This window comes from Schistocerca nitens, chromosome 7 (genome assembly GCF_023898315.1).
Source record: "Schistocerca nitens isolate TAMUIC-IGC-003100 chromosome 7, iqSchNite1.1, whole genome shotgun sequence".
In the NCBI taxonomy this organism is placed as follows: domain Eukaryota; kingdom Metazoa; phylum Arthropoda; class Insecta; order Orthoptera; family Acrididae; genus Schistocerca; species Schistocerca nitens.
The window spans coordinates 387,098,166-387,122,928 of NC_064620.1; the positions used below are offsets into that span (position 1 = coordinate 387,098,166).

At 38.7% G+C, this 24,763-nt stretch overlaps 1 protein-coding gene across 1 annotated transcript in view; it reads left to right on the plus strand.

The window, feature by feature from the left end:
* Positions 1-24,763, plus strand: part of LOC126194994 (protein unc-80 homolog) — a 1,036,886-nt gene that overhangs the window by 503,171 nt on the left and 508,952 nt on the right. Inside the window, exons 21-23 of the mRNA XM_049933411.1 lie at positions 4,588-4,796; positions 8,957-9,105; positions 22,496-22,619. Coding sequence (XP_049789368.1) covers positions 4,588-4,796; positions 8,957-9,105; positions 22,496-22,619 — 482 coding nt within the window. The remainder of the gene's footprint in view (positions 1-4,587; positions 4,797-8,956; positions 9,106-22,495; positions 22,620-24,763) is intronic.

Here is a 24,763-nt window from a genome sequence, read left to right on the forward strand (position 1 = left end):
CTACATAAATATTAATTATTACAGGTATGCCAATTTTTAAACTTCTTGGACATTGGACTTTGTAGTGAAATAATAGTGGCAAGCTCTGCAAAAGTTTACTACCATTTGTAGCAATCTGCATGAGATATAGAAAATGGTTGATAATTGTTCATTGGTAGGCTGTTATTCCAGAAAGCATTACAGGTGCTTACAGAAGCTGGAAGCTCCAGTTATTCAGTTGTGAGAATGGTGATTATTACTCTTAACATAAACATGTGTACACCATTACCAATTGATGCAATTCTTAGTAATTAAGAATTACAAATGCTGGCAATGGCCTGGGCAGGAGACAGTAGGCTACCTAAAGCAGAAGAAAAAAAGAATGTATAAAAGCAAGTGACAAAAAACTTACAAAAATTCAAAGATAACTTTTTTTTTAATTACTTATATGCATTATGTTTGTCTTCTCTGGTTGGGCTTATAAAAGCATTTATAATATATAATACATACAACTTGATGAATCATTTGATATACCTTTTCCCTCCCTTACTCTGTCATTCCATCAAGATGTTGCTTACACCTTTTCGTATCACTGAGTCTTTGGCACACTATTTCTGCTGCCGCCGCCATTGTTGCTTTGAACTTTCCCTTTGCTGCTCTACTGATTGCATTTCATTCCCTGATATGTATCTCCTTGCTGCTTTCTGAAATTCTTCTTCACATTTCTCTTTTTTTCAATTTCTGTATTGTTATCCTCCTTTCCTGTTCTTCAGCCTCCTTTTTGTCTTTAATCTCTTCAACCCTCACTACTAAAAGATGGTGATCAGTATCTACAGCTTTGGAGTGTTCTCTTTGTGTCCTGGTCATATGTTATGTAGTCTACAACAGATTTACTCAGTATGACTTTCCTTCTTCTTAAACCAAGTGATTACTTTCCCAAAATTCAAACAATTTTCATCCTTCCTCATTTTTATGTTCCCATCCTTTCACACCCAATACTTCCTCAATCCTTCTCTTTCCTTGCCCATGTATGAATTTAGATCACCCATTATCATGATGTTCTGTCCAGTAAGTTTTCCCTGTATTTCCTCTTCAAAGTCTTCCTTCACGTTAGCAGAACATACATGGTTTTCATTATTTTTTAGTTATGAATGGTTTCTTACATAAAATATTTATAGTGTTGTCAACAGTGAACAATAAGATTTAGGAAATTACAACTTAAGAAATTCAGGTGTGTCATGTATAGCTATGTGTATCATGTATGGAAATGAAATGGAAAAGAAATAAGATTGTTGTAAGAGAGAGTAGAGCTACTCCATATGGGTACATGAAGGGTCAATCCATATGAAGTGGTCCAGTGATGGTTACTTGACCATTTTTAAATATTTTAATTTTTTTATATGTGATTGCCCTATATTTGAGAAGCTCAAAACAGTTTTTTTTAAAAATAATTTATCTTGGACCTTTACTAGTTGGCGGCTATTTTTATTTGTAGGCACGCGATAATTTTCCAGTGTGGAAACATTAGCAAAAATTTGAATATCGCTGCTACCAAGGCAGTGCACAATTTTTTGTTTTACGACTTTCCTAATTCTGGCACTCTATATAGTGCAGTTGTGTTCCCTCATGATCTGTGAAACTGTTATGAATTTTTCTATTCCTTTTACTAACAAGACAAGTAAAAAGTGTTATCAACATTATTTATAATTCATATAACAACAGAATAGCTATCTTAAGACAGCCAATTAATCATCTTAAAGTTCTAAGTTACATGTTCAAACAATGGAAACTCCAGGTAGGAATATCAACAGTATAGGGAAAGATAAATTGCTACTTACAATAAGGAAGACACATTAAGTTGCAGACAGGAACAGTTAAAGGCATTTACATGGAGCTTTCGGTCACAGCCTTCATCAGCAAAAGAGAAACGCCATTCTGGCCTGAGGTGCCAGAGTTGGCAGTCATGTGTGCATGAGGATGCTTGCTTGTGTGTTTCTCTTTGCTGATGAGGGCTTGGCCGAAAGCTTTGGGTGAGAGTCTTTTAATTGTGCCTGTCTGCAACTTAACGTGTCTTCTTTACAGTAAGTAGCAGTATGTCTTTTCCCAGATTGTAGAGTACATGTTAGTTTTTTTAATCTTACTCTTAAAAGAGATTTCAGTAAATGTCCTCTAGCTATAATTTAGTACAAGTAGTCAGATTTTGTGACTGCATATTAATCATGCTGAAAAGAACTTTATACACATCCTACAATGTGTGGTATGAAATGAGAGTAATTTAATTCTTTGAATGTGAGGGCCATAAGGTAAGAAGAACTGTTCATAAGGTGAGAAGAACTGTTCACAAGATTCAGTACTAAAATAAAAAATAAGTTCAATAAATAATATTGAAATCACTTTAGAACATTTATATTTTAGTGAAATAGCAGTTACTGAAACTTGCAGTTGCCATTTAAAAATTTATTATGAAACTCACAAATATTTATGTAACTTGTGACATTCTTTGACTGTGAGGATCAAAAGACAACAAGCATTGTTCACAAGAGTCAGTACTGCAATAATAAATAAATAACTGTTTATGAAACTTACAAGTATTTATGTTACATGTCACAGTTAATAGTAATTGATGGAAAGTAATAAAGTAGAACAGAAGTGCTATCTTGCATTCCTCACAGAAGTGTTATAGGCCATCAGCTATTCCTCAGCTATATTACAATTTAGGAGACAACCTGAGCAGCCCTCATAAATTGTTGTCAGATGATGCTACCATTTACCATCTCATAAACTCATCAGAAGATCAAAATTTCAAAATCACTTAGACATAGTATCCACATGGTGAAAAAATGGCAGTTGAATCTGAATAAGAAAAAGTCTGAGGTCATCCACATAAGTACTAAAAGAAATCTGTTAAATTTCAGTACATGATAAATCACAGAAATCTAAAGGCTATCAGTTCAATTAAATACCTAATAATAACAACTAAAAACAACTTAAATTGGAACAGTCATGTAGATAATGTGGTAGTAAAAGTCTTTTATTGGTAGAGCACTTAGAAGACGCAACAGATCTGCTAAAGAGACTGCATACTCTTTACTTGTTCATCCACTGCTAGAGTATTGCTGTGTGGTACAGGATCCTTACCAGATAAGATTGATGGAAGACATCAAGAAAGTTCACAACAGGTGGCTCATTTTGTATTATTGAAAAACAGTGGAGAAGTGTCACAGATAAAATATGCGAGTTGGGGTGGCATTCATTAAAATAAAGGCATATCTCGTTAAGCAATTTCAATCATCAACTTTCTTCTACAAATATGAAAATATTTTGTTGACACTCACCTAATAGGGAGAAATTATCATTGTCATAAAAATAAAGGAAATTAGAGGTTGCATGGAAAGATTTAAGTGTTCGTTTTTCCTGCACACTCTTTGAAAATGGTATGGTAGAGAAATTGAGTGAAACTTCTGCCAAGGACTTACGTGTGAATTTCAGAGTAGTCATGTAGACATAGATTTAATATCCTCACACTTCCTATATTTAGACTACCTACAAGGATTAAAACTGACACCCAAAAGAGTGCTCATGGATGGTGCCTGTAAGTGCCCAGAAATGATTTTATTACTTATTCTGGCACAACTTATTTGAATGCAGTAATTACCAAATGCTACTACTGTACTATAGTAATGTTTGACTACAAAAGTTGACAAATTTCTCTTATTTTTGTGAGGGTACAATTCTTTTAATTAAATCAGTTCCTAATTTAAACCATTTACAATTACTGAAATTATTTTCCTGTATACATCCATTTAATGTTTAAGCATGCCCCTGGCATTGATTTCTTACTCTTTTGATGTCACTGTTAGTGGAAGTGTGATACATCCACAGATCAAATCTTCAAGATTATCTTTTGATGCCGGCCATGGTGGCCAAGTGGTTCTAGGCGCTTCAGTCTGGAACCGCGCGACCGCTACGGTCGCAGGTTCGTATTCTGCCTTGGTAATGGATGTGTGTGATGCCCTTAGGTTAGTTAGGTTTAAGTAGTTCTAAGTTCTAGGGGACTGATGACCTCAGATGTTAAGTCCCATAGTGCTCAGAGCCATTTGAACCATTTTTTTATCTTTTGATAACATAATTCTTAAAAACCAAAATAAAATTTTTGGTTACAAAGAAATAACAAGAAGCCCCATTTATTACTAAGGGAATGACTTACACAGATGCGATCCTCAATACAACCCATAAAAACTGCAAAATTATATTCATTTGAAAAAGAGGAACATGTATGTTCATTAGTAGATTTGTAACATGGAACTCTGCTTCCTCTGTGATGTCCCTCCATTATTTGTGGAACATTTAAAGGTTTGACCAGCATCAGTTTTCTGCATTGTCAAATCAGGAAACCCAAGCCAAGAGTGAGTCTATCTCCTTTACAAAGTTGACACAAAGGGACTTTGCACACGTTAATACACACCTACCGACATGAAATATTCAGAATTTGGCTGATCTGGGGCTAAGAAGATGCAAATAAAAGGGTGTGGCTAGTACATAGATGTATTTAACAATCCTTCAGAGCCATGAAGGGACTGCAATACAGTAATGAATTTTGTTTTCAAGACATATGTGGTGGACGTGCTGACCAGAAACGTAACTGCAGTAAGTCTCCAGATGCAGGTGCACAAGGCGGTTATGCAACAAATTTTGGTGCTGGACTTGCTGGAGGTGGCAGTCGAGGAGTTGAAGGACATGTTATAGCCAGTGTCTTCAAAGCACTTGTAACACGTCTTGTAAACTCACACAAGGACCTCAAAACACAGGAAAATTTAGTGAGTATAGGAAGAAATGTGTATCATCTCATTCAGTGTACATTTAAATTTTAAAACCCTTTATAGTATAAGTGTGTGTGTACTTTTTTTTTTATAAGAGTTTAACTGCTATATTTAGCTTCTCTAGTGAAAGTATGAGAATACAGTTTTGCTTTTTATGATATATTCCTGATTAAATAAATTGTGTGCAGTGAGATGCAAACAAAAACTTGCTTCCGTCAGCTATTACACCAGTTCTTAAATTTCATACTTTATAGAGTATCTCCAAAGATTAAACCCAACATCCAGAAGTGTACTCATATACATGGTTGTACTCAAGATGATATACTTCTGCTTGCTTTGGTGTGTGATTTAGGATATGTGAATTGCTACAAACAGCTACTTTTTGTGGGATCAACACATTAATTATGGATATGAACCATTGTGTAGGTGGACTTTTACATAGCAATGTTTTAATGCAGGCAAAATTTAACAAGCAACCAAAGATCACAAACTTTCTTTGGATTACAAGCCTGACATGTCAGCACTTAAACCAGTCCGAGGAACAACTGTATCTATTATTTACTTTCATATTAATCTAATATTCCATCTTTCTTTAGTTATTTAAAGTGATCTAGCAACATTACTGAAGTTTCAGTTAGAAATTGGTAGTGGTAGCCACAGGCAAGTGGCAGCACTGCAGATTCATGACAGCGAGTTAACAGTCTGCCATATCAGTATTCATGGACCAATGGAATGGACAGCAACATACATTACCATAAAAATGTTTTATAAAAACAATGATTGTTTGGTAGCAGTGCAGAGGGAGTTTCGACGTTTTTATAATTTAAAACATCATGATGTTGTTCCATCAAAACATATGATAAAATCTTGGATTAATAACTTTGAAGAGACTCGATCTGCCCTCAAGAAGAAATCAACAGGGCGACTCAGAAGTGTACATTCTTCATCGAACATTGATGTTGTACGTAAGCCTGTCTTACGGGGCCCATGGGGTTCAGTTAGTAAGCAAGCAGCAGTGGTTGGAGTGTCCTGGTAGAGTGTTCAAAAAAGTCTTCATCTTGATTTAAAATTTTGTACATACTACAGATGGTTCAACAATTGAAGGACATCGATTACAGGTTACGATTAGGATTCTGTCAACAAATGATAACAAAAATAAACAATGACGATGAATTTCTAAACAAGTTGTGGATGTCAGATGAGGCACATTTTCATCTCACAGGTTATGTGAATAAACAGAACTACTGTTACTGGGCAAACACAACTCATAATGACGTTCATGTGTGCCCTTCACATGCTAGTAAGGTGACATTATGGTGTGGTGTTTCATCACATGGGATTATCGGACTGTAATTTTTTTGCAAATGAAGAGGGAAACACAATAACTGTAATTGCCAATCATTATTTGGAGATGTTACGAACTTTCATTACACCTGCATTGAACAAATTTCCAAATGTTCAAGAAGCTGGTTTCAACAGGACAGAGTGACATCACACACTGCATGGCAATCAATGGCATTTGTGCGAGAATTGTTTGGCAACCATGCAATCTCACCATTCAGTAACATTCCCTAGCCCCCTAGACTGCCAGACTTATCCATTTGTGATTTTTTCTTGTGGGGCTACTTCAAGAGCAAAGTCTACACGACTTGACCAAGAATGCTGGATGAGTTAAAACAGAGAATTCAGGATGCAATTCACAGTATCCCAGCTGAGATGTTGCGGCCAATGAAGAATCTCAGCAGCAGATTTCACGAATGTATTTATACAGAAGAATGCAAACTAAAGGATGTAATTTTTAAAAAATGATAAATAACATCAATGTTTCCTAAATAGCAAGGTTGTAAGGTTTCAATTACTATAAATGCAGTTTCATTCCTTCATCACTTCTAGTGTTATTAGATTGTGAAAATGTTCCTGTTCTTTTGTTTCACTATATGCAGTACCCCGGGACATAACCTGCACAATTGCATGTATACAGAAGTTAAAAACAGTCAATTCCTCCCTGGGGATCTGAATTTGTTATGTAAATAGTATCAGTACTGGTATTTTCTCAGCCTTTACACACACAAACTTAATTAACCTTTTAAACTAATTCAGTTAAAGTGGAAGGCAGTTTCAGAACACTGTCGAACTGTAATTTGAACTAAACTGAACTGATATTTACCTCTTTTCTTCTAGAGTTCTTGGTGATTTCCCAGGATTATCTTTGCAAAATTTTCTAATTCTACAACCAGTGCTGTACCTTACTCCTGTGTATGCTACAAGTAGTTAATAATTTTTCTGGCCCCACTCCGTAATGTACTACCACTTATCCTCCAAGCAGTCGATGGGCCTGTAAGCATTTCGTCACTCACCACAAATGGTATTTCTTTGCGCACAACTCGAGATGGACAACAATCCTTGCGCAATGCCTACCTGTTGTACACAGCATTCTGTACTGGATCACTGAGGTTGGCAGCAGCCAGAAACAAAACACTCATGGCCCAAAGTCAAACTTCTACAAACTTCTGCTGATCAAGAACAAGGAAGTAATAAAAGGGCACTGATTAACAGTAGGTAAATGAAAAAAGGTTGCATGTCAATCAATTGGTTGAACAAGAAAGGTAATATTAGGCTGGACGAGACACAGTAGACCAATAGAAATATCTTAGATGCACCATTTCAGTCAGTAACAGGGTGCAGCATGAGATCAATAGCCCATTTATACCATCATGGTTGATATCTACTGTGGAACAAACAAGTCACCTTAAAATCAGAATCCCCATAATACCATAGGTCCTAGAAACATGCACAACAATCAGTAAGAATCCTCAAGCTGCGTACATGAAGTTCTTACAACCTATTGTTCAGAAAACTAGGAAAGATAGGGTAAGAAATAAAAAACTAAGAGGAGGAGCTGCAGTGTACACCTACTTGAAAGAAGAAGTGACAGCGGCCCATTTCAGACAGTTTGTCAAATGACCTGATGAGGGAAGGATAGCAGAACAAAAACTATACACAGACGTGACTGGTAAACACCAGTAGGAAGATGAAGGACAGGATGGCTGCAACAAGTGAAAGAGGATATAGAAAGAAGGGGAGTCAGCTGGGATACTGTGCTGAGAGAAGGATGGTACATGGAAAGACACAACTGGAGAACACCAGTAAGCCACACCAGGGCAACTGGAGCAGAAAACTGATGTTGATGATGATGATGATGTCCACTGCAACAAATGCTGATGACATCCAAGTTGTGCTATACCAAACTATTAACTGCCATAGTGATAGGAATGCTCTCTCTCCAACAGAGCAGTTACCTCAGATTCAGTTGCAGATGAGTATGTATTATCTATGAACTGAAAGAAGCTTCAGTTAGTTTTGGGTATACTGTTACTCTCATATATTTCATAAGAGATTTTTGAGACACTTGTTTTTGATTTATTTCCTTATGACCTCCAATAGTAAAAAAAAAAATTGTGACAGAAGTAGTAGTTACACAACGGCTGAATACTGTGACTAGGACAAAACCACTGAAAAATGAAGATTTCTGAAGCTACAAACATACATGTAATTGGATATATAAGAAAATCCACTCACCAAGTGGTGGTGATAGAAACCCCCCCCCCCCCCACACACACACACACACACAAATGTTTAACTTGTGCAAGCTTTCAGAGCCAGTGGCTCCTTCCTCCAGCAGAAGAGTTGAAGGTGAAGGAAGATGGGTGAAGGAAAAGGACTGAAGAGGTTTAGGAGAAGGGATACATCTCGAAAAAGTCATCCAGAACCCTCGTAAGGGGAGACTTACCGTAAGGGATGAGCAGGATAATTAAAATGTTTTGTATCATATTTCAGTGACAGCAGAAACAGAAATTTATTAACTAAACCACTTTCCATTCAATGTTTGTCATATACAAATGGGGGCACCAATTTTTTGACATAGACTGTTGCATATATGATAATACAGGTACAAGATAGTAATACTAGCATCACTAGAAGAAAAATTATGTGCAGTGCCTAGTTTGGTAACTGTTTGAAAATTATTATGTAAGCACTTAAAAATTTGAGCATACTATCGCCCTCATTACCTGAGTATACCTAGTGCTGGTACAACGTTATGTTATTTGAAAATCAGTTCACATGAACTGGTGTTTTTCTTTTATTCACATTTTCAGGCATTGTATGGAGATGTGCGGCAACTTATGACTTATATTAAGGAAGCCCATGGTGGAGTATTTCGTCGTGTGGTTTTGAGTGGATTAATGGACTCTGCAAACCGTCCTCATCGAAAAGAGCCAAATGTACAGACAACACGTGTTATCAGGTAGGAGAATAAGCTATGTTTTGCATACCTACAGTGTGTGAAATTTGCAAAACATCAGTCACCTCTTACCTTCTTTCTCTCTATGCCAATTGAATCCGTCCCTCTCATCACCCCCCCCTCCCTCCCCCCCTCTCCCTCTGCCCCTGCTCTTTTCCTGCTTCTCTCTGTCTCTCTCTCTCTCTCATATGGACATGCACACCTTCACCCACAAACACACACACACACACACACACACACACACACACAGCCACTTGCATGGTTGTAGAGCTGGTGATTGGTACTTGGTTAAAGTTCCTGTCATTTTCTGCATTTAAATGTTATTTTGAATAGTGGCTAACGTTAACAATAGTTTTACTTATTCTGTATTTAATGAAGACTATTACATTTTATTATTTATGATTAAATTTCATGGTAAGTTAATATTGTAGTACATTCATGGGAAAAACAACTTAAACAAAGGAGACAGGGAGAAAAAAAAGAGTGGTTACATTATTTTGCAGCCATTCCCTTACTTTTTTCATGCTGTTGTGTGTAAAATAAATTTATTTAGATACTTTGAAATATGGAAAGATCTTGATCATACAATTCCTTATTAAGCATTTCGCATTTCAAAATTTCATCAGCAGACTGGAACTGTGGTATAAAGTGTACAAAGAAATTAAAAATAACAATTATGTACATAACTAACTTATGTATGCATATTAGTGATCCATATGCAGAATTTTCAGTTGATATTGTACTTACATTTAAATCAAACTTTAGTAAAAATCTCACAAAAGTGAGCACATTGACTGAATATAATACAGAGCTCATCTCATATAAGCATATTTGATGGTGCAGCTGTCTATTTGAAGAGAACCAGTGCCAGGTAGATAGTGGCCATTAAGCTATCTAAGAAGTAAACAAAGGTCAGTAGGTGGCACTAGCATTGGCTGTAGACATGAAGTCAAAGAGTAAATTTACGTCAGACAAATACTATTACATTTCATTCTTTATGATTAAATTTTATGTAACAAAAATAACCTCTTTGAAATGGTAGTGAACCCTAAATGTTAGATTAGATTAGATTAGTTTTTCGTTCCATAGATCCGTCCTGAGGAGGTCCTCGTGGATGTGGAACATTTGGTAAGGTACAGTGTAATGTACATGTAATGTAACTATATTCAAAACAAGAAGTTAAATTTAGTATACTCATAATCAGAAACTCAACTTGACCCAGTTGTTCTAAGGTGCATAAATTAGCCATAAGCATCAAGTCTTCAAGAGATGTGTATGATGCAACCTTTACCACAATGTCTGTTAGCTATCTTCCACTCTTGAGATGGTGCACCATTTTCATGGGCTTTTCTGAGGTGAGTATCTAATCAGTCTTCCTCTGTAGCTTCACATCGCCCCAAGGGATGGAGCCACTGTTTCTGCAGGCCACCACCAAAATGTACCTGCCTCACTGTTTAGATACATTAATTACAGATGCTCAAAATATCCACGGGTGTACTGCCGGTCTACAGTGTCCAACGGGCACAATATTTTGGCGATCATACATGTCGCCATCATCAGGTGAACTGACGGACTTAGCTACAGTGAACCTGCCGGCATGGAGATCCGTACGCTATGGCAGCTCAGGAGGAACTGGGTTCGGTCGCGGCGGCGGCCGTTTTAAATACCCTCCGCCCGCGGCGCGCTCAGTCCGCCGTCCGCGCCACGGTCGCACGGTGGAACAGATTGCGACGGCGTCTGAGGTGACGTCGGTGTGATGGCTCTGTCCACCGTGGTCGTCACAACTATACGTTTGCTCGATTTACTCTTGATTAACCCAATCTCTGGTTCCCAAGCCTTGCTAAGATTATAGCCACAGTCACGGTTTATGAGGTCGTCATTGGTGCGAATTTTGATGTCCTCCCTAACAACGCTGTCCCAGTATCTCGACGTCTGTACCAGGACCCTCGTGCGTTCATACTCCATAGCGTGATTTTCCGACAAACAATGTTCAGTGACCGCCGACTTGCTCGGATACATCAGTCGAGTGTGCCTCTGATGTTCACGGCATCGATCCTCGACGGTATGCATCGTCTGACCAATAATACGACTTGCCACACTGACACGGAATCTGGTACACACTGGCCTTCCTCAAACCGAGGTCATCTTTGGCACTCCCCACCAGTGCACGAGTTTTATTCGGAGGACAAAACACAGTTCCGACGTGGTGTTTCTTCAAAATGCGGGCGATTTTCCCTGAGAGTGCACCTGTATATGGAATAAACGCAGTGCCTACCTCCTCCCTCGTGATTTCGTCCATCTCCACAGGTTGTGCTGTAGTGGTTGGGCGGAGAGCACATTGAATCTGCCACTAAGTACCCATTTTTTTCCGAAATACAGTTCTCAACTGTGTCAGTGTGGCAAGTCGTATATTGGTCAGATGATGCGTACCGTCGAGGATCGATGCCGTGAACACCAGAGGCACACTCGACTGATGTATCCGAGCAAGTCGGCAGTCGCTGAACATTGTTTGTCGGAAAATCACGATATGGAGTATGAACGCACGAGGGTCCTGGTACAGACGTCGAGATACTGGGACAGCGTTGTTAGGGGGGCCATCAAAATTCGCACCAATGACGACCTCATAAACCGTGACTGTGGCTATAATCTTAGCAAGGCTTGGGAACCAGTGATTGGGTTAATCAAGAGTAAATCGAGGAAACGTATGCTTGTGACAACCACGGCGGACAGAGCCATCACACCGACGTCATCTCAGATGCCGTCGCAAACTGTTACACTGCGCGACTGTGGCGCGGGACACGGACGGCGGGGAGAGCGCGTCGCGGGCGGAGGGTATTTAAATCGGCCACCGCCGCGACCGAACCCAGTTCCCCCTGAGCAGCCATAGCATACGGATCTCCGTGCCGGCACGTTCACTGTAGCTAAGTCCGTCAGTTCACCTGATGATGGCGACATGTATGGTCACCGAAATATTGTGCCCATTGCACACTGTAGACCGGCAGTACCGTATTTACTCGAATCTAAGCCGCACTCGAATCTAAGCCGCACCTGAAAAATGAGACTCGAAAGCAAGGGAAAAAAATTTTCCCGAATCTAAGCCGCACATGAAATCTGAGACTCGAAATTCAAGGGGGAGAGCAAAGTTTTGGACCGCACCTCCAAATTGAAACAAAGTTGGTCCATTGTAACATGAGACACAATTTAGGTTGAATGGATGAATATACAGCTACAGTAGTTTGGTTCGAGTCGTAAGCTCAACATTTAAGCTTTATCAAGTAGCCATTGGTATGTGTCAGGCGCTCAGTCCGTATTTATAAGGGTACACTTCCTTTTTCAAATGTTTTGTCTGGTTTGAATCGATCGCTTATTTTGCTTTAATCAGATCAGTGCCGTTCTCTTTGTTATAGGTGTTTACGTCACTCTAAGCTGAAAATGCATTATTGTACTGTGTCATGCATTGTTTGTCAGATTCTGATAATGAGTGATTACGACCTGTCACCGCTCGAGGCATGGCTTGCTTTTGTGCGCGCTACCGCCACTTACAATAAAAAGAAGAGAGGAATTGTCACATAAGCGAAAGAATGACAAGAGACTGTTATTTGTTATTACTTACACTGCTGCTTTCTTTGATAATGATCAACAAGAACCAAATAATAGACTGCATATGATAGATGTTCTGAACAAGAGTTTAGCGAAAATTTTTCTCAGTTTGAAAATCCTTCCAGACGCTTGTTTAGTACATAACATTCTGCTTAGAAATTAGTCATCTTAGATTTAAAAATCTAGTCAGTTGCCGTGCTTCATTTCTGACTGTATCACTATCCAGCATAAGAATAATACAAATATAATAATGACATGATACATATATTTTTCCGCGCTTGCTGGTGTCTCACTCTAGTTTCCTAGTTTATTAGGCAGACAGGATTTAAATGAGATAGCAGCAAATACGAAAGAATACATGGCATAATGTTTACATTCTTCTACCTTTTCTTTTAATTTATTTATTGGCGCAAAGGTTTCGGCACCAGTATTTATCTTTGAGTCTGCACAAGCATGCCTGTGTAGCGCTACGTATATTCGACGGCAGAAGTTAGTTGTGGCGCCACCTACTAACATTTTTCAGAACTTCCGCTTACTCTGCACTCGATTCTAAGCCGCAGGCGTTTTTTTTTGGAGTACAAAAAGCGGATAAAAAAGTGCGGCTTCGATTCGAGTAAATACGATACACCTGTGGATATTTTGATTATCAAATACGCCAGGAGAAACTCAAGAATCACATTACAGATACTGTTTATTGCATTGGTGCTTTGCATTTCACTAATATTAGTAATTCATACTTGTAATTGGACTTATTTTACAGTTTTGTTACAATATGTGCATTCTTCTGTTCTGTAGGTTTCACATTTTTGGAGCAGTAAATTTAACTTCCTGTTTTGAATACAGTTACATTACTTGTACATTATACTGTGGTTAGTGTTATGAAAGTTGAATGTTTGGGGTTTGCTACCATTTCAAAGAACTTATTTTTGTTACATATAATTCTTTGTTTCCATACTGTTATATATGTTTGCATTACATTATGTATAACTACATGTATAAGTAGTATGACCACTGTTTCAATATCATGCATGCCTAGGCACCAACTTTTGGCATCTAATGATCCTGATTCTGCATCATCAACTACAATATGCAAAGATATTTTTTGCTTTCATACTGTCCAATATTATACCATTATGCTTTTTAATACAGGGTGTATATGCCCTGGGACAACCAGGAAATCCAGGAAAAACCCGGGAATTTTTTCATCTGAGAGAAAACTGGGAAAAACACGGGAATTTTTCAGAATTCTGAGAATTTTTTCAGTGTTGTAGTTTTCAGTTAAATTTTTGGAATTTTGACTGCTAAGAACTGATAGTCCAACAACAAATATTCCTATATCCCACTCTGCAGAATTATACTGCAGCAATAAAAAAGAGAGAAAGGAAATAAACTAAATCTTCAAAGTTGCGAAGGAATTGTGCCATTTACAACAGAACACACTGCACACACAAGCGTCTACAAATAGCAAATGTGTTAAATGCATTAGGATGAAAGACTACGTAATACTTCATAGCAACAAACTACTTGTGATGAGCGTGATGTCACAACTGTTTACATTAACTTTCTTTAGAGAAGAGACCAGTGGACTCTTGTAGCTGTGCAGTTGAGTGGCCTATGTATAGTGCATTCTCCTGCTTCTGGCTAATTGAAGTGTGGCTGTTGGCTGTATTGGTTGTAACAAACAGTTAGATGCTACCTGGATAAATGTTTCTGGCACACAGTATTACATATAGGATTCGGCTGTTTCCGCTTCATTTACAGCTCTCACGTCAAATGAAAACAAAATGGGTTTATGTGGCCGGGAGCCATCAGTTGGATTAAAATACATTCAAATATTTATGGAAGGCTAAAATACATTATTAGTTTTGGTTTTTATGTTTTATTTTATTTCCAGGGATTTGACAGTCAAGCATTAATTGCCTTGCATAATGATGAAGTTATTTTCGTCGGTTTGCTAAAGAAATTTGGCTGTCACTAATCTTTTCCACTGAGGCAGTCAGTTTATTTTAAATGAAGTGTGTCATTCCAGACTATTGGATAGTTTCAAATTTATTGCTGGATTTCAAACAGTCATTTTCATCTTCTGGCATGTGAAGTATTATGCCATAATAATCACCAAACATGAGATAATGCAGTACTTTTACATCCCAAAAGCCACACTGGAAAGCTTAATATCAGGTTGGCGCCTACTTCATTGTGAATCTAGACATATGAATGTGCACTTTAAGCGGAATTATGTATTTTAGTATGGTTTACAAAATTCCGATGCTCTTGGGGCATCATGTGATGTCCTGTTTCCTTAATGACATAATGTAAGATCTCTTAATGCTTCAAACGTACAAACATACAGGCTTCCTACATCATCGTAGCTGCACATGCACAGTAACGACAGTTTCCTGGTGGTCAATGGCAACTGCTAAAACGAACCTGCTTGCAGGAAAATATTGCAAATGGTGGTTTTAAAAGCATCACTTTCACTGTAAATTTCCTTTTACACAAGTTGAATTATGTTGCTTATGAGAATGTGTAGTGAATTTCTTAAATCACAGAGTGCTTGACTCTCATTTAAAACTTTATTTAAAATTTTGTGGCACATTTCTGTGATGTATATTAAAGTGTAACACACGCAACAAAAAGAACAATTTATATGTGGAAGCTTAGCGTTTGTGGTGGCTTATTGATCTTTGAGACCAGTATTATATGCGAAAGCCTAGATTTTCTCGTGGCCACACTTGTATATTTATTACACCATTAAATTTTCCTACTTGTGTGTTCACGGTACTTAACAGTGATTTTGCTGTTGACTGACTACATCACATCTTTTATGCACTAAATTTCTGCTTTCATTGGCTGACGAGATCATGTGACATGAGCTACTTACAAACACACATCGCTGTCTCGTTTCGGAAACAAACGTGCTGTGTTTGGTGGAATTCGCATCAGTACTTTTGTAATATGAAAATATACAGCATACTTGTTGCCGTACATCATACTTGTTGCTGCACATCAAATATCTTTCTATTTTTTCACTCGCGGTGGTTTACTAATGTGCTGGGAAGTTCAAGCCGATGCGTAAAACCTTAACCCTTCAAAGAATTGATAAGTTTTACAATTCTGAGAGAAAGTATGCTGTCACTTAACATGTAAAAAGTGTATTTTCATCTGGGAGAAAGTGTATTTTTAAACGGGAAATCCGGGAATTTTTTTTTCCTTGTCCGTGTATACATTCTGTAATACAAAATAAAAAAAAAAAAAAAAAATAATATTAATTTCTATTTTATTTCAGGTTGTTGCCACTCATCTATGCTTTCCCAAATGCTTCTATTGTATGTCATTCATTACATATTCGACTATTTTAATGTGGCTGCAGTTGGTCATACACTTGTAACATTGTAGTTTGTTATGGTAGTAAACTGATAACAGCTGGGCTGGACTTTTGTTATGTTCTAACACTATGCCATTAATTTTTTTATTTTTTTTATTTAAAAAACCCATTTAATTGCAATATTATCTTATTTTTTATTTCACATTGATGTCACTCATTTAGGCTTCGCTACATTATTCTGTTGTATGTCTTTTATTATACGTTCAGATACTGTAATATGACTTTATTTCCTGGTGTAAGATTTTAGTTTTTGATGGTTGTAAACTTATTCTTTCAAAACCTATTTTATTTGTGGTCTTTATTGGTTTAATATTTATATTGTACTACATCAGTTGATGGTTGCAAACATGTCTTCTGCTTTGATTATTGAATAATGACTCTTTTTGTTACATTGTTCATGACGTTACCTAACAGTATAATTTCATGCTATATAAATTTTACTTATTATCAGTGTATGAGTTTCTTCTGCATAAAAGTAACATAAATTGTATCTCTGTCAGGCTTTCATGATGTTCTGCCATGCAGTTTATCATAATCTGTAGTCCTTCTTAAAGTAACTCTTTGACTTCATTTCTGTGAGCATTGCTAGCACCACCTACCAGCCTCCATTTACTTCTTAGATAGCTTAATCACCACTGTCTTTTTGGCACTGGTTCTCTTCAAATAGGCAACAGCACTGTCAAATATGCTTATACGAGATGAGTTTGGTATTATATGCATTCTGTGTACTTACGTTTGTAATATTTTTACTAAAGTTTGATTTAAATGTACATATGATATCAATTGTAAATTCTCTATACGGATGACTAAGATGCATACTTGGGTTAGTATGTATATTTTTGTTAGTGTTAATTTCTTTGTACACTTTATTCCACAGTTTCAGTCTGATGGTGAAATTTTGAAATTCTTAATGGTTAATAAACAGTTGTGTGATTCCATATTTTATTGTTGTGCCAAATCTGAATGGTCATCTGCCTCTTCCACAAATGTATTTCTCTGCAAAGTAATGGGATTTAGAAACTAATAAAGATTATGCAGCATTAGCACAATGTAGTCCTTAAAAAACAACTAACTATATTAACGCACATGTGAAAAAATCCCTTGTTTCTCAGTTACTGATTAATTTTTTTACATTTCAAGCAAAAATCTAGCAACTGAAGTTTGTATCGACTAATTAAAATTAATTTGGTTAGATAATCAAGTGATACCAATTTAAGTGGTGGTGGGTAGTGTTTAACGTCCTGTCGACAACGAGGTCATTAGAGACGGAGTGCTAGCTCGGGTTAGGGAAGGATTGGGAAGGAAATCGGCCGTGCCCTTTCAAAGGAACCATCCCGGCATTTGCCTGAAACGATTTAGGGAAATCACGGAAAACCTAAATCAGGATGGCCAGAGACGGGATTGAACCGTAGTCCTCCCGAATGCGAGTCCAGTGTGCTAACCACTGCACCACCTCGCTCGGTACCAATTTAAGTCAGTGTGTTGATGTCTAATGAATGAGTCTGAGAGATATGCAAAATGACTGTCCAGGTATGGCTAGAAGACAAATGCAAGACCTTTAGAAGCCTGCATGATCTGTGGCATTGCCTCTGATGGAGGAGGATAAGCCTGTGATGGGACTGGAATAGGATGTGCTGGATGGTGAATTTGGCAGGTCTTACACCTGTGTCTTCGACAGAGATATGACCCATGTGGCAAAGGCTTGAAAACTTGAGTGTAAGCGGCATCAGAATGGACCAGAATATTGTATACATTGGGTGGGTGGCAGAATACCATTTTAGGAGGGGCAGAAATGATTGTAATGGTTGTGGGTAGGAATTCCCTCATTTTCAAACTCAATGATAGGTGGTGGAAGCCTTGGTGAAGGACATGGTTGAATTGCTCCTATCTAGGATAATGTTGCGTGATGAGAGGAGGGTGCTCCTTTGTGCTTGGTGCTTTGAAATAGTGGGAGGATTATGGGAGCCACAGTAAATCTGTTTATGGACTAGGTCTGTGAGAGCTTTAGTGAGACTTTCAACATATTGAGCATGGGAATTCTTGTCACTGAAGAGACTCTGTGTGAATTCCTAAGGGACCAAACTTCTTAAGTCATCGGTACCTACACTTACACACTACTTAAACTAACGTATGCTAAGAACAAAACACACACACACACACACACACACACACACACACACACACACACACACACACACACACACACACACACACACACACACACACACATGCCCGAGGGAGGACTCGAACGTCCGGCGGGAGGTGACATGACGCCTCAAAACGTGTGGCCACTCTGCAGGGTATTTCCTATGTTCATTTACTGTCAAACACATCTCTGTTCTGACAATGTCAATAAGTAAGCTTCACAGATTCTGTTGCAGGATGAAAAGTTTATGTAGCCATATTGCCATATTTTGAATAACCACCAGGATCAAATTTTCACTCAAGCTATAGAGTGAAGCTGCTTTGCTACGTTGTTCAAAGTTTGTCACTTTATGGGGGTGACAATACATAACAATTTCATAGACAAAAACGTATTTAATATGAAGCCAAAAATTTTAAAAATGAGTTTACAGCAGATTCTGTAGGAGAAATGTTACTATTCAACAGAAGAATTCATAGAGGATGAAATGATACTTTGAGCAAGAGGTAATTAAGTGTCAGATTTTATTGAATGTGCATATAACAGAATTGCATTATTATTATGATACTGTTTGTTAACATCAGCTGTTCTTTGTTCATGTTGAAATTTACCATAATTTGATGTGTCTCCGGTACCTGAATCAAATGATTTAGAGTATGTACATTATGAGACAAATAAACCACAATTCATAAAAAGAAGTTTATGTTTTCAGTAATTTAACTTTCCCAAATCAAATTCAGACTTCTTCACAAATCAGAAAAACTCGGTACAGTGCCTTTTGACATGCATCATACCTGTGGATATAACTGACTCCTGAATAATTTCAAAATTGATTTCAATAATCAGTAGAAGATTTAAGTTGAAGCTGTTAGCTTCCCAAAAAGCATTGCTTTCAGATGTTATCTTGCAATAAGTCCAAATCCAGTAACTTCAATATAGTTCAGTGGTACAGTTGCTACACCAATGCATAGATATAGTTAACACACATTTCATTAACTGTCTTTTTATTTAGAAAATGTTAACAACACACAGTAGAACTGATACATTTTCATGTATTCATTTCAAACATCAATTTTTTAACGATATATAGAGATGCTGCTGACAACAATGACCTGATGTTCTCACCATTGTGGACTGTCAGTGCTCTTGTGGTTAATGATCTGCACTGCTGATTTACTGTGTCTGTTTACCTCTGATAAACCACCTGTCATGATGTCCTCCATACAACATGAAACAGAAAAATAACAACATTTCAGTACACACATCATATAAAGAAAATTACATAATTAAATCATATACTATTATGGCCCACCTGATGTTGCTTAAGCAGGAAATAAGGAAGACGCTGCTCACTAAAACATGGAGCACCACAATTCCTGGAAGGTAACCAGGGCATGGTTAGGGGCTGAGGGGGGAGGGTCGTGGTTGAATGGTGGTATCAACTGGGGAAAGGAGGCTTCAATATTCGGATTAGATAGGCTTTGGTTGTAGTGTTTGGTAACAAAGAAGTGTTTTCATTATAAGGATTGGAAGAAGGAGAGTAGAGTTTTGATGAATCCAGCATGACTGAATTTAAGTGTAGGGCTGAAGATGAGGCCTTTGTATAGGACGGAACCCTCCATAGTGTTTAGGTTTTTGGTGGGTAGGTTGACAATAGCATTTTAGGTGCTGGGTTTTGTGGTATGTTGGGAGGGCTTATGAGGGATGCGGCAGATGGTCAGTGAGACCTTTTTTAGGTTCTATATGAGATTGATAAAATAGTTCACAGGGGTAGGTTAGTCTTTGATGGGTAGTGGAAGCCTGAGGTAGGAGTAGGAGTAGGATGTCAGTAAATGTGATAATTTTTGGAGGTGATGATTTTTGTGCCCATGCATTGAAGGGCAAAAGTTTCAATTTGGCAGATGTGGGTTAGATAGTTGGGATTGCACAGCACCAGTATTGAGCAGAAGAGGCTCAGGGATGCACGTTTTCTGGAGATTTGATCATCATTAAAGGAGGGATGGTGTCCAGAGTAGGGAATTTTATGGCCATTGTGGTGTGTCTGTGCAGGGTGGAAGGGGGGAGGGAAGGGGATCCATGGCTTAGGCAGCATTAAGAAAAGGATGTGGGACTAGGTTTCAGCTAGGGATGGGGATATTTTTGTATTTTTCTGAGCTGATCCAAATAGTTACAGAATAACTAATAGTGGTAAAAGGTACCATTGCCATTCACCATATTGTGGCTATATAGATGTAAAAGGATGGAGCAGGATACCATGTGGGATTGGATGGTGCTCAGGAGGGGGAAAGAAATGTACTGACATCAGTGAGTGATGGATAAACACTGTGAAATATTGAGATAAAACTGGATGATGTATGACAGGGGAAGAGGAGGGGAACCCAAAGTAAAAACGTGAAATAGTTCGAGGAAATGGACAGATGAAAGTATTATATGTCTGTGAAGGGAGCTATGGTTAACAAATCGTGGGTTTAGAAAATGAAAATGCAGTAAGAGATGTGTTGTGGGCTGTAGGGTAGTTATGTGACATGATAACATTCATTTTCAAGTTTGCAATCATTGCGCGTGGTAAAATAAGTGATGGGTATAAAATGATGATAGGAGTAGTGTGTAGAGGAAGGATGGGTCAATTTCAGGATGAAATGTGAGAATTTGCTGCTTGGATCATGTTTAACTATGGTCCGGCAGACAGGTGGCTAGAAGAATAGAGTGTATTGCAGTTGAAACAGCGGCGACCAATGTTGCAAGGTGCTGCAAAAGCCACTTGTGACAAGTGATGTGGATATGTAAGAAAGGCAAGAACGAAGATGTAGGGAAAATACAGACAATATGGAAGAGAGAAAGCAGGTGTAAATTATGAGACAGTAAGTAAGGAAGAATGACATGAGGTTTTACGATGTAAGGGAGCCTATTGGCAATGTAAATATAGTTCTGGCAGATAATAAATTATTTTATAATAAAGGTAAAACTCACTGAATAGTAGAAGTGTTGAGTCATCAACAGGCACACCAAAAAATATGAAAACTCTGATAGCTTGAATTTGATTCCTTTTTCAATTTAGAATGCACACATGCTGTACATGCAGACACTCCTACTTCTCCCCCCCCCCTCCCCCCACTGCCCCACCCCCCACCCCACCCCCCTCACACAAACCTGTACAGCTACAGTGTGCCAGCTTGCCAGGTGAACACACAGTGCTGGGACTGCTGTTTGACAGGTAGCCTGGGGTGAGGAGTTCAGTCAAGTAAAGCGGGTGATGTGAGATAACAGGTTGGGAGTGGGAGGAAGGGCTGGGGAAGGCTGACTGATGGCTTAGAGGCAGACAGCTGGTGTACAAGATCAGAACACTAGAGGGAGAGGGAGCTAGTGCAAGGGCTAGAGATACAAATTGAAGCCAATGTGTTTGTGCAACTTATAATGATAGTGATGTGGGGCAGTGGATTAGGAGTGGGTAACAGAACAGACGAAGGGGAGAATGTTAGGAAGAGGGTATGGCTGCAGAAGATTAAAAGAGACTGAAGCCAGGAGGATTATGGGGAAGAATGTGCTGCAAGAATAACTCCCGTCCTTGTAGTTCAGAGAAGCTAGTGTTGGAGGGGGCGGGGGATGGAATCAAAATGGCACAAGTTGTGAATCAGCCATTGAAATTGAACATGTGCCCAGCAGTGCATTCCGCCACTGGGTGGTCAACTCTGTTCTTCGCCACAGTCTGGCAGGAGCCATTGATTTAGGTGAACAATTTGTTGGTGCAAAAATTGCAGCAAATCTGGTATATGGCATGGCTGTTTTCACCTGTGGCAGGACTGGAGTAGGATGTGCTGGGTGTATGAATTGGGCCAGACTTGCTCGTCGCTGTTCCAGAGGGATATGACCCATGTGACAAATGGTTGGGAGTGGGAATGTCATATGGATGGTCCAGGATACGATGTAGGCTATGTGGGCAGTGGAACACCAGTTTAAAAGGGCTGAGAAGGATTGAGGGTAGGATGTCCCACATTTCCCACCACCCCCAAGAACCAGCTGGAAAGAGCACCATCCTCATCACTCAGTACCAACCTGGACCAGGGCAACTGAACCATGTACTTCACCAGGGCATTGACTATTTATCATCGGGCCCAGAAATAAATTCCATTGTTTTCATCACCTTATTTGTATTATTCTAAGTCCTCCATACTTTTTATTAATATGTTGTTATATTTATGCAATCTTTTAATTTCTAAGTGTCTCAATGTTTCTACTAATTGTTCTTAACTTTATGATTGATATAGGCACATGCATCAGTCAGAAGCAGAAGACCCTTCAGATTTAGGCTCTTCAGCATGCTACATGGTCGATGAGCGTGGTGGTCGAAAATTATTGTTCAAGAAGCGGAGCACCTCATCTACTTGTGCTGTAAGCACTTTGGGTGTGACTGAAGAGAACAGATTTGTACATCAGATTATGTATACTACTCTATCATTGTGTCTATGCATTCCTGAAACAGTTATATAAAACATTTTAAGCTGATATGGAGTGTTTACAGGTACAAAAAAAAAAAAGAATGTGTTTTGTAAATCCGTTACAGAAGAAATTTAGCTATTTTATCTTAAACTACTGGCCATTAAAATTGCTACGCCAAGAAGAAATGCAGATGATAAATAGGTATTCATTGGACAAATATATTATACTAGAACTGACATGTGATTACATATTCACGCAAATTGGGTGCATAGATCCTGAGAAATCAGTACCCAGAACAACCACTTCTGGCCATACTAACGCCCTTGATATGACTGGGCATTGAGTCAAACAGAGCTTGGATGGTGTGTACAGCTACAGCTGCCCATGCAGCTTCAACACGATACCACAGTTCATCAAGGGTAGTGACTGGTGTATTGTGACGAGCCAGTTGTTTGGCCACCATTGACCAAATGTCTACATCTGCATATCTACACACATACTCCGCAATCCACCATATGGTGTGTGGCAGAGGGTACCTCATACCACAACTAGCATCTTCTCTTCCTGTTCCACTCCCAAACAGAACGAAGGAAAAATGACTGCCTATATGCCTCTGTACGAGCCCTAATCTCTCTTATCTTATCTTTGTGGTCTTTCCGCGAAATATAAGTTGGCTGCAGTAAAATTGTACTGCAGTCAGCCTCAAATGTTGGTTCTCTAAATTTCCTCAGTAGCAGTTCACGAAAAGAACGCCTCCTTTTGTCTAGAGACTCCCACCCAAGTTCCTGAAGCATTTCTGTAACACTGATGTGATGATCAAACCTACCAGTAACAAATCTAGCAGCCTGCCTCTGAATTGCTTCTATGTCCTCCCTCAATCCTACCTGATAGGGATCCTAAATGCTTCAGCAGTACTCGAGAATAGGTCGTATTAGTGTTTTATAAGCAGTCTCCTTTACAGATGAACCACAACTTCCCAAAATTCTACCAATGAACCGAAGACGACTATCCGCCTTCCCCACAACTGCCATTACATGCTTGTCCCACTTCATATCACTCTGCAATGTTGCGCCCAAATATTTAATCGACGTGACTGTGTCAAGTGCTACACTACTAATGGAGTCTTCAAACATTATGGGAGTCTTTTTCCTATTCATCTGCATTAATTTACATTTATGTATATTTAGAGTTAGCTGCCATTCTTTACACCAATCACAAATCCTTTCCAAGTCATCTTGTATCCTCCAACATTTTCAATTGGCGAGAGATCTGGAGAATGTGCTGGCCAGGGCAGCAGTCGAACATTTTCTGTATCCAGAAAGGCCTGTACAGGACCTGCAACATGCAGTCGTTCATTATCCTGCTGAAATGTAGGGTTTTGCAGGGATCGAATGAAGGGTAGTGCCAAGGGTCGTAACACTTATGAAATGTAACATCCACTGTTCAAAGTGCCGTCAATGCGAACAAGAGGTGACTGAGACGTGTAACCAGTGGCACCCCATACCATCACGCCGGGTGATACGTCAGTATGGCGATGATGAATACATGCTTCCAATGTGCATTCACCGTGATGTCGCCAAACACGGATGCGACCATCATGATGCTGTAAACAGAACCTGGATTCATCCGAAAAAACGACGTTTAGCCATTCGTGCACCCAGGTTGATCATTGAGTACACCATCACAGGCGCTCCTGTCTGTGATGCAGCCTCAAGGATAACCACAGCCATGGTCTCTGAACTGACAGTCTATGCTGGAGCAAACATCGTCGAACTGTACGTGCAGATGGTTGTTGTCTTGCAAATGCCCCCATCTGTTGACTCAGGGATCGAGACATGGCTGCACAATCCATTACAGACATGCTTTTGATCTTTCTACGTTTCAATACTGCAGATCCATTGGTTGTATGTATGTTGCAATGTGCACAATAGACAACAAAGTTTACATTCAAAGTTTATTTATTCTGATAGTAGTTTTGCACGACTGCTGAAAAAATTTTGTGAATTGTGAGTGTCTGATGACATAATCTGTTGTTCAGTTTGTGATAGTTATTAGGTCAGCAGTTTTGACCAGAGCTATAACATATGGGAGCAGCT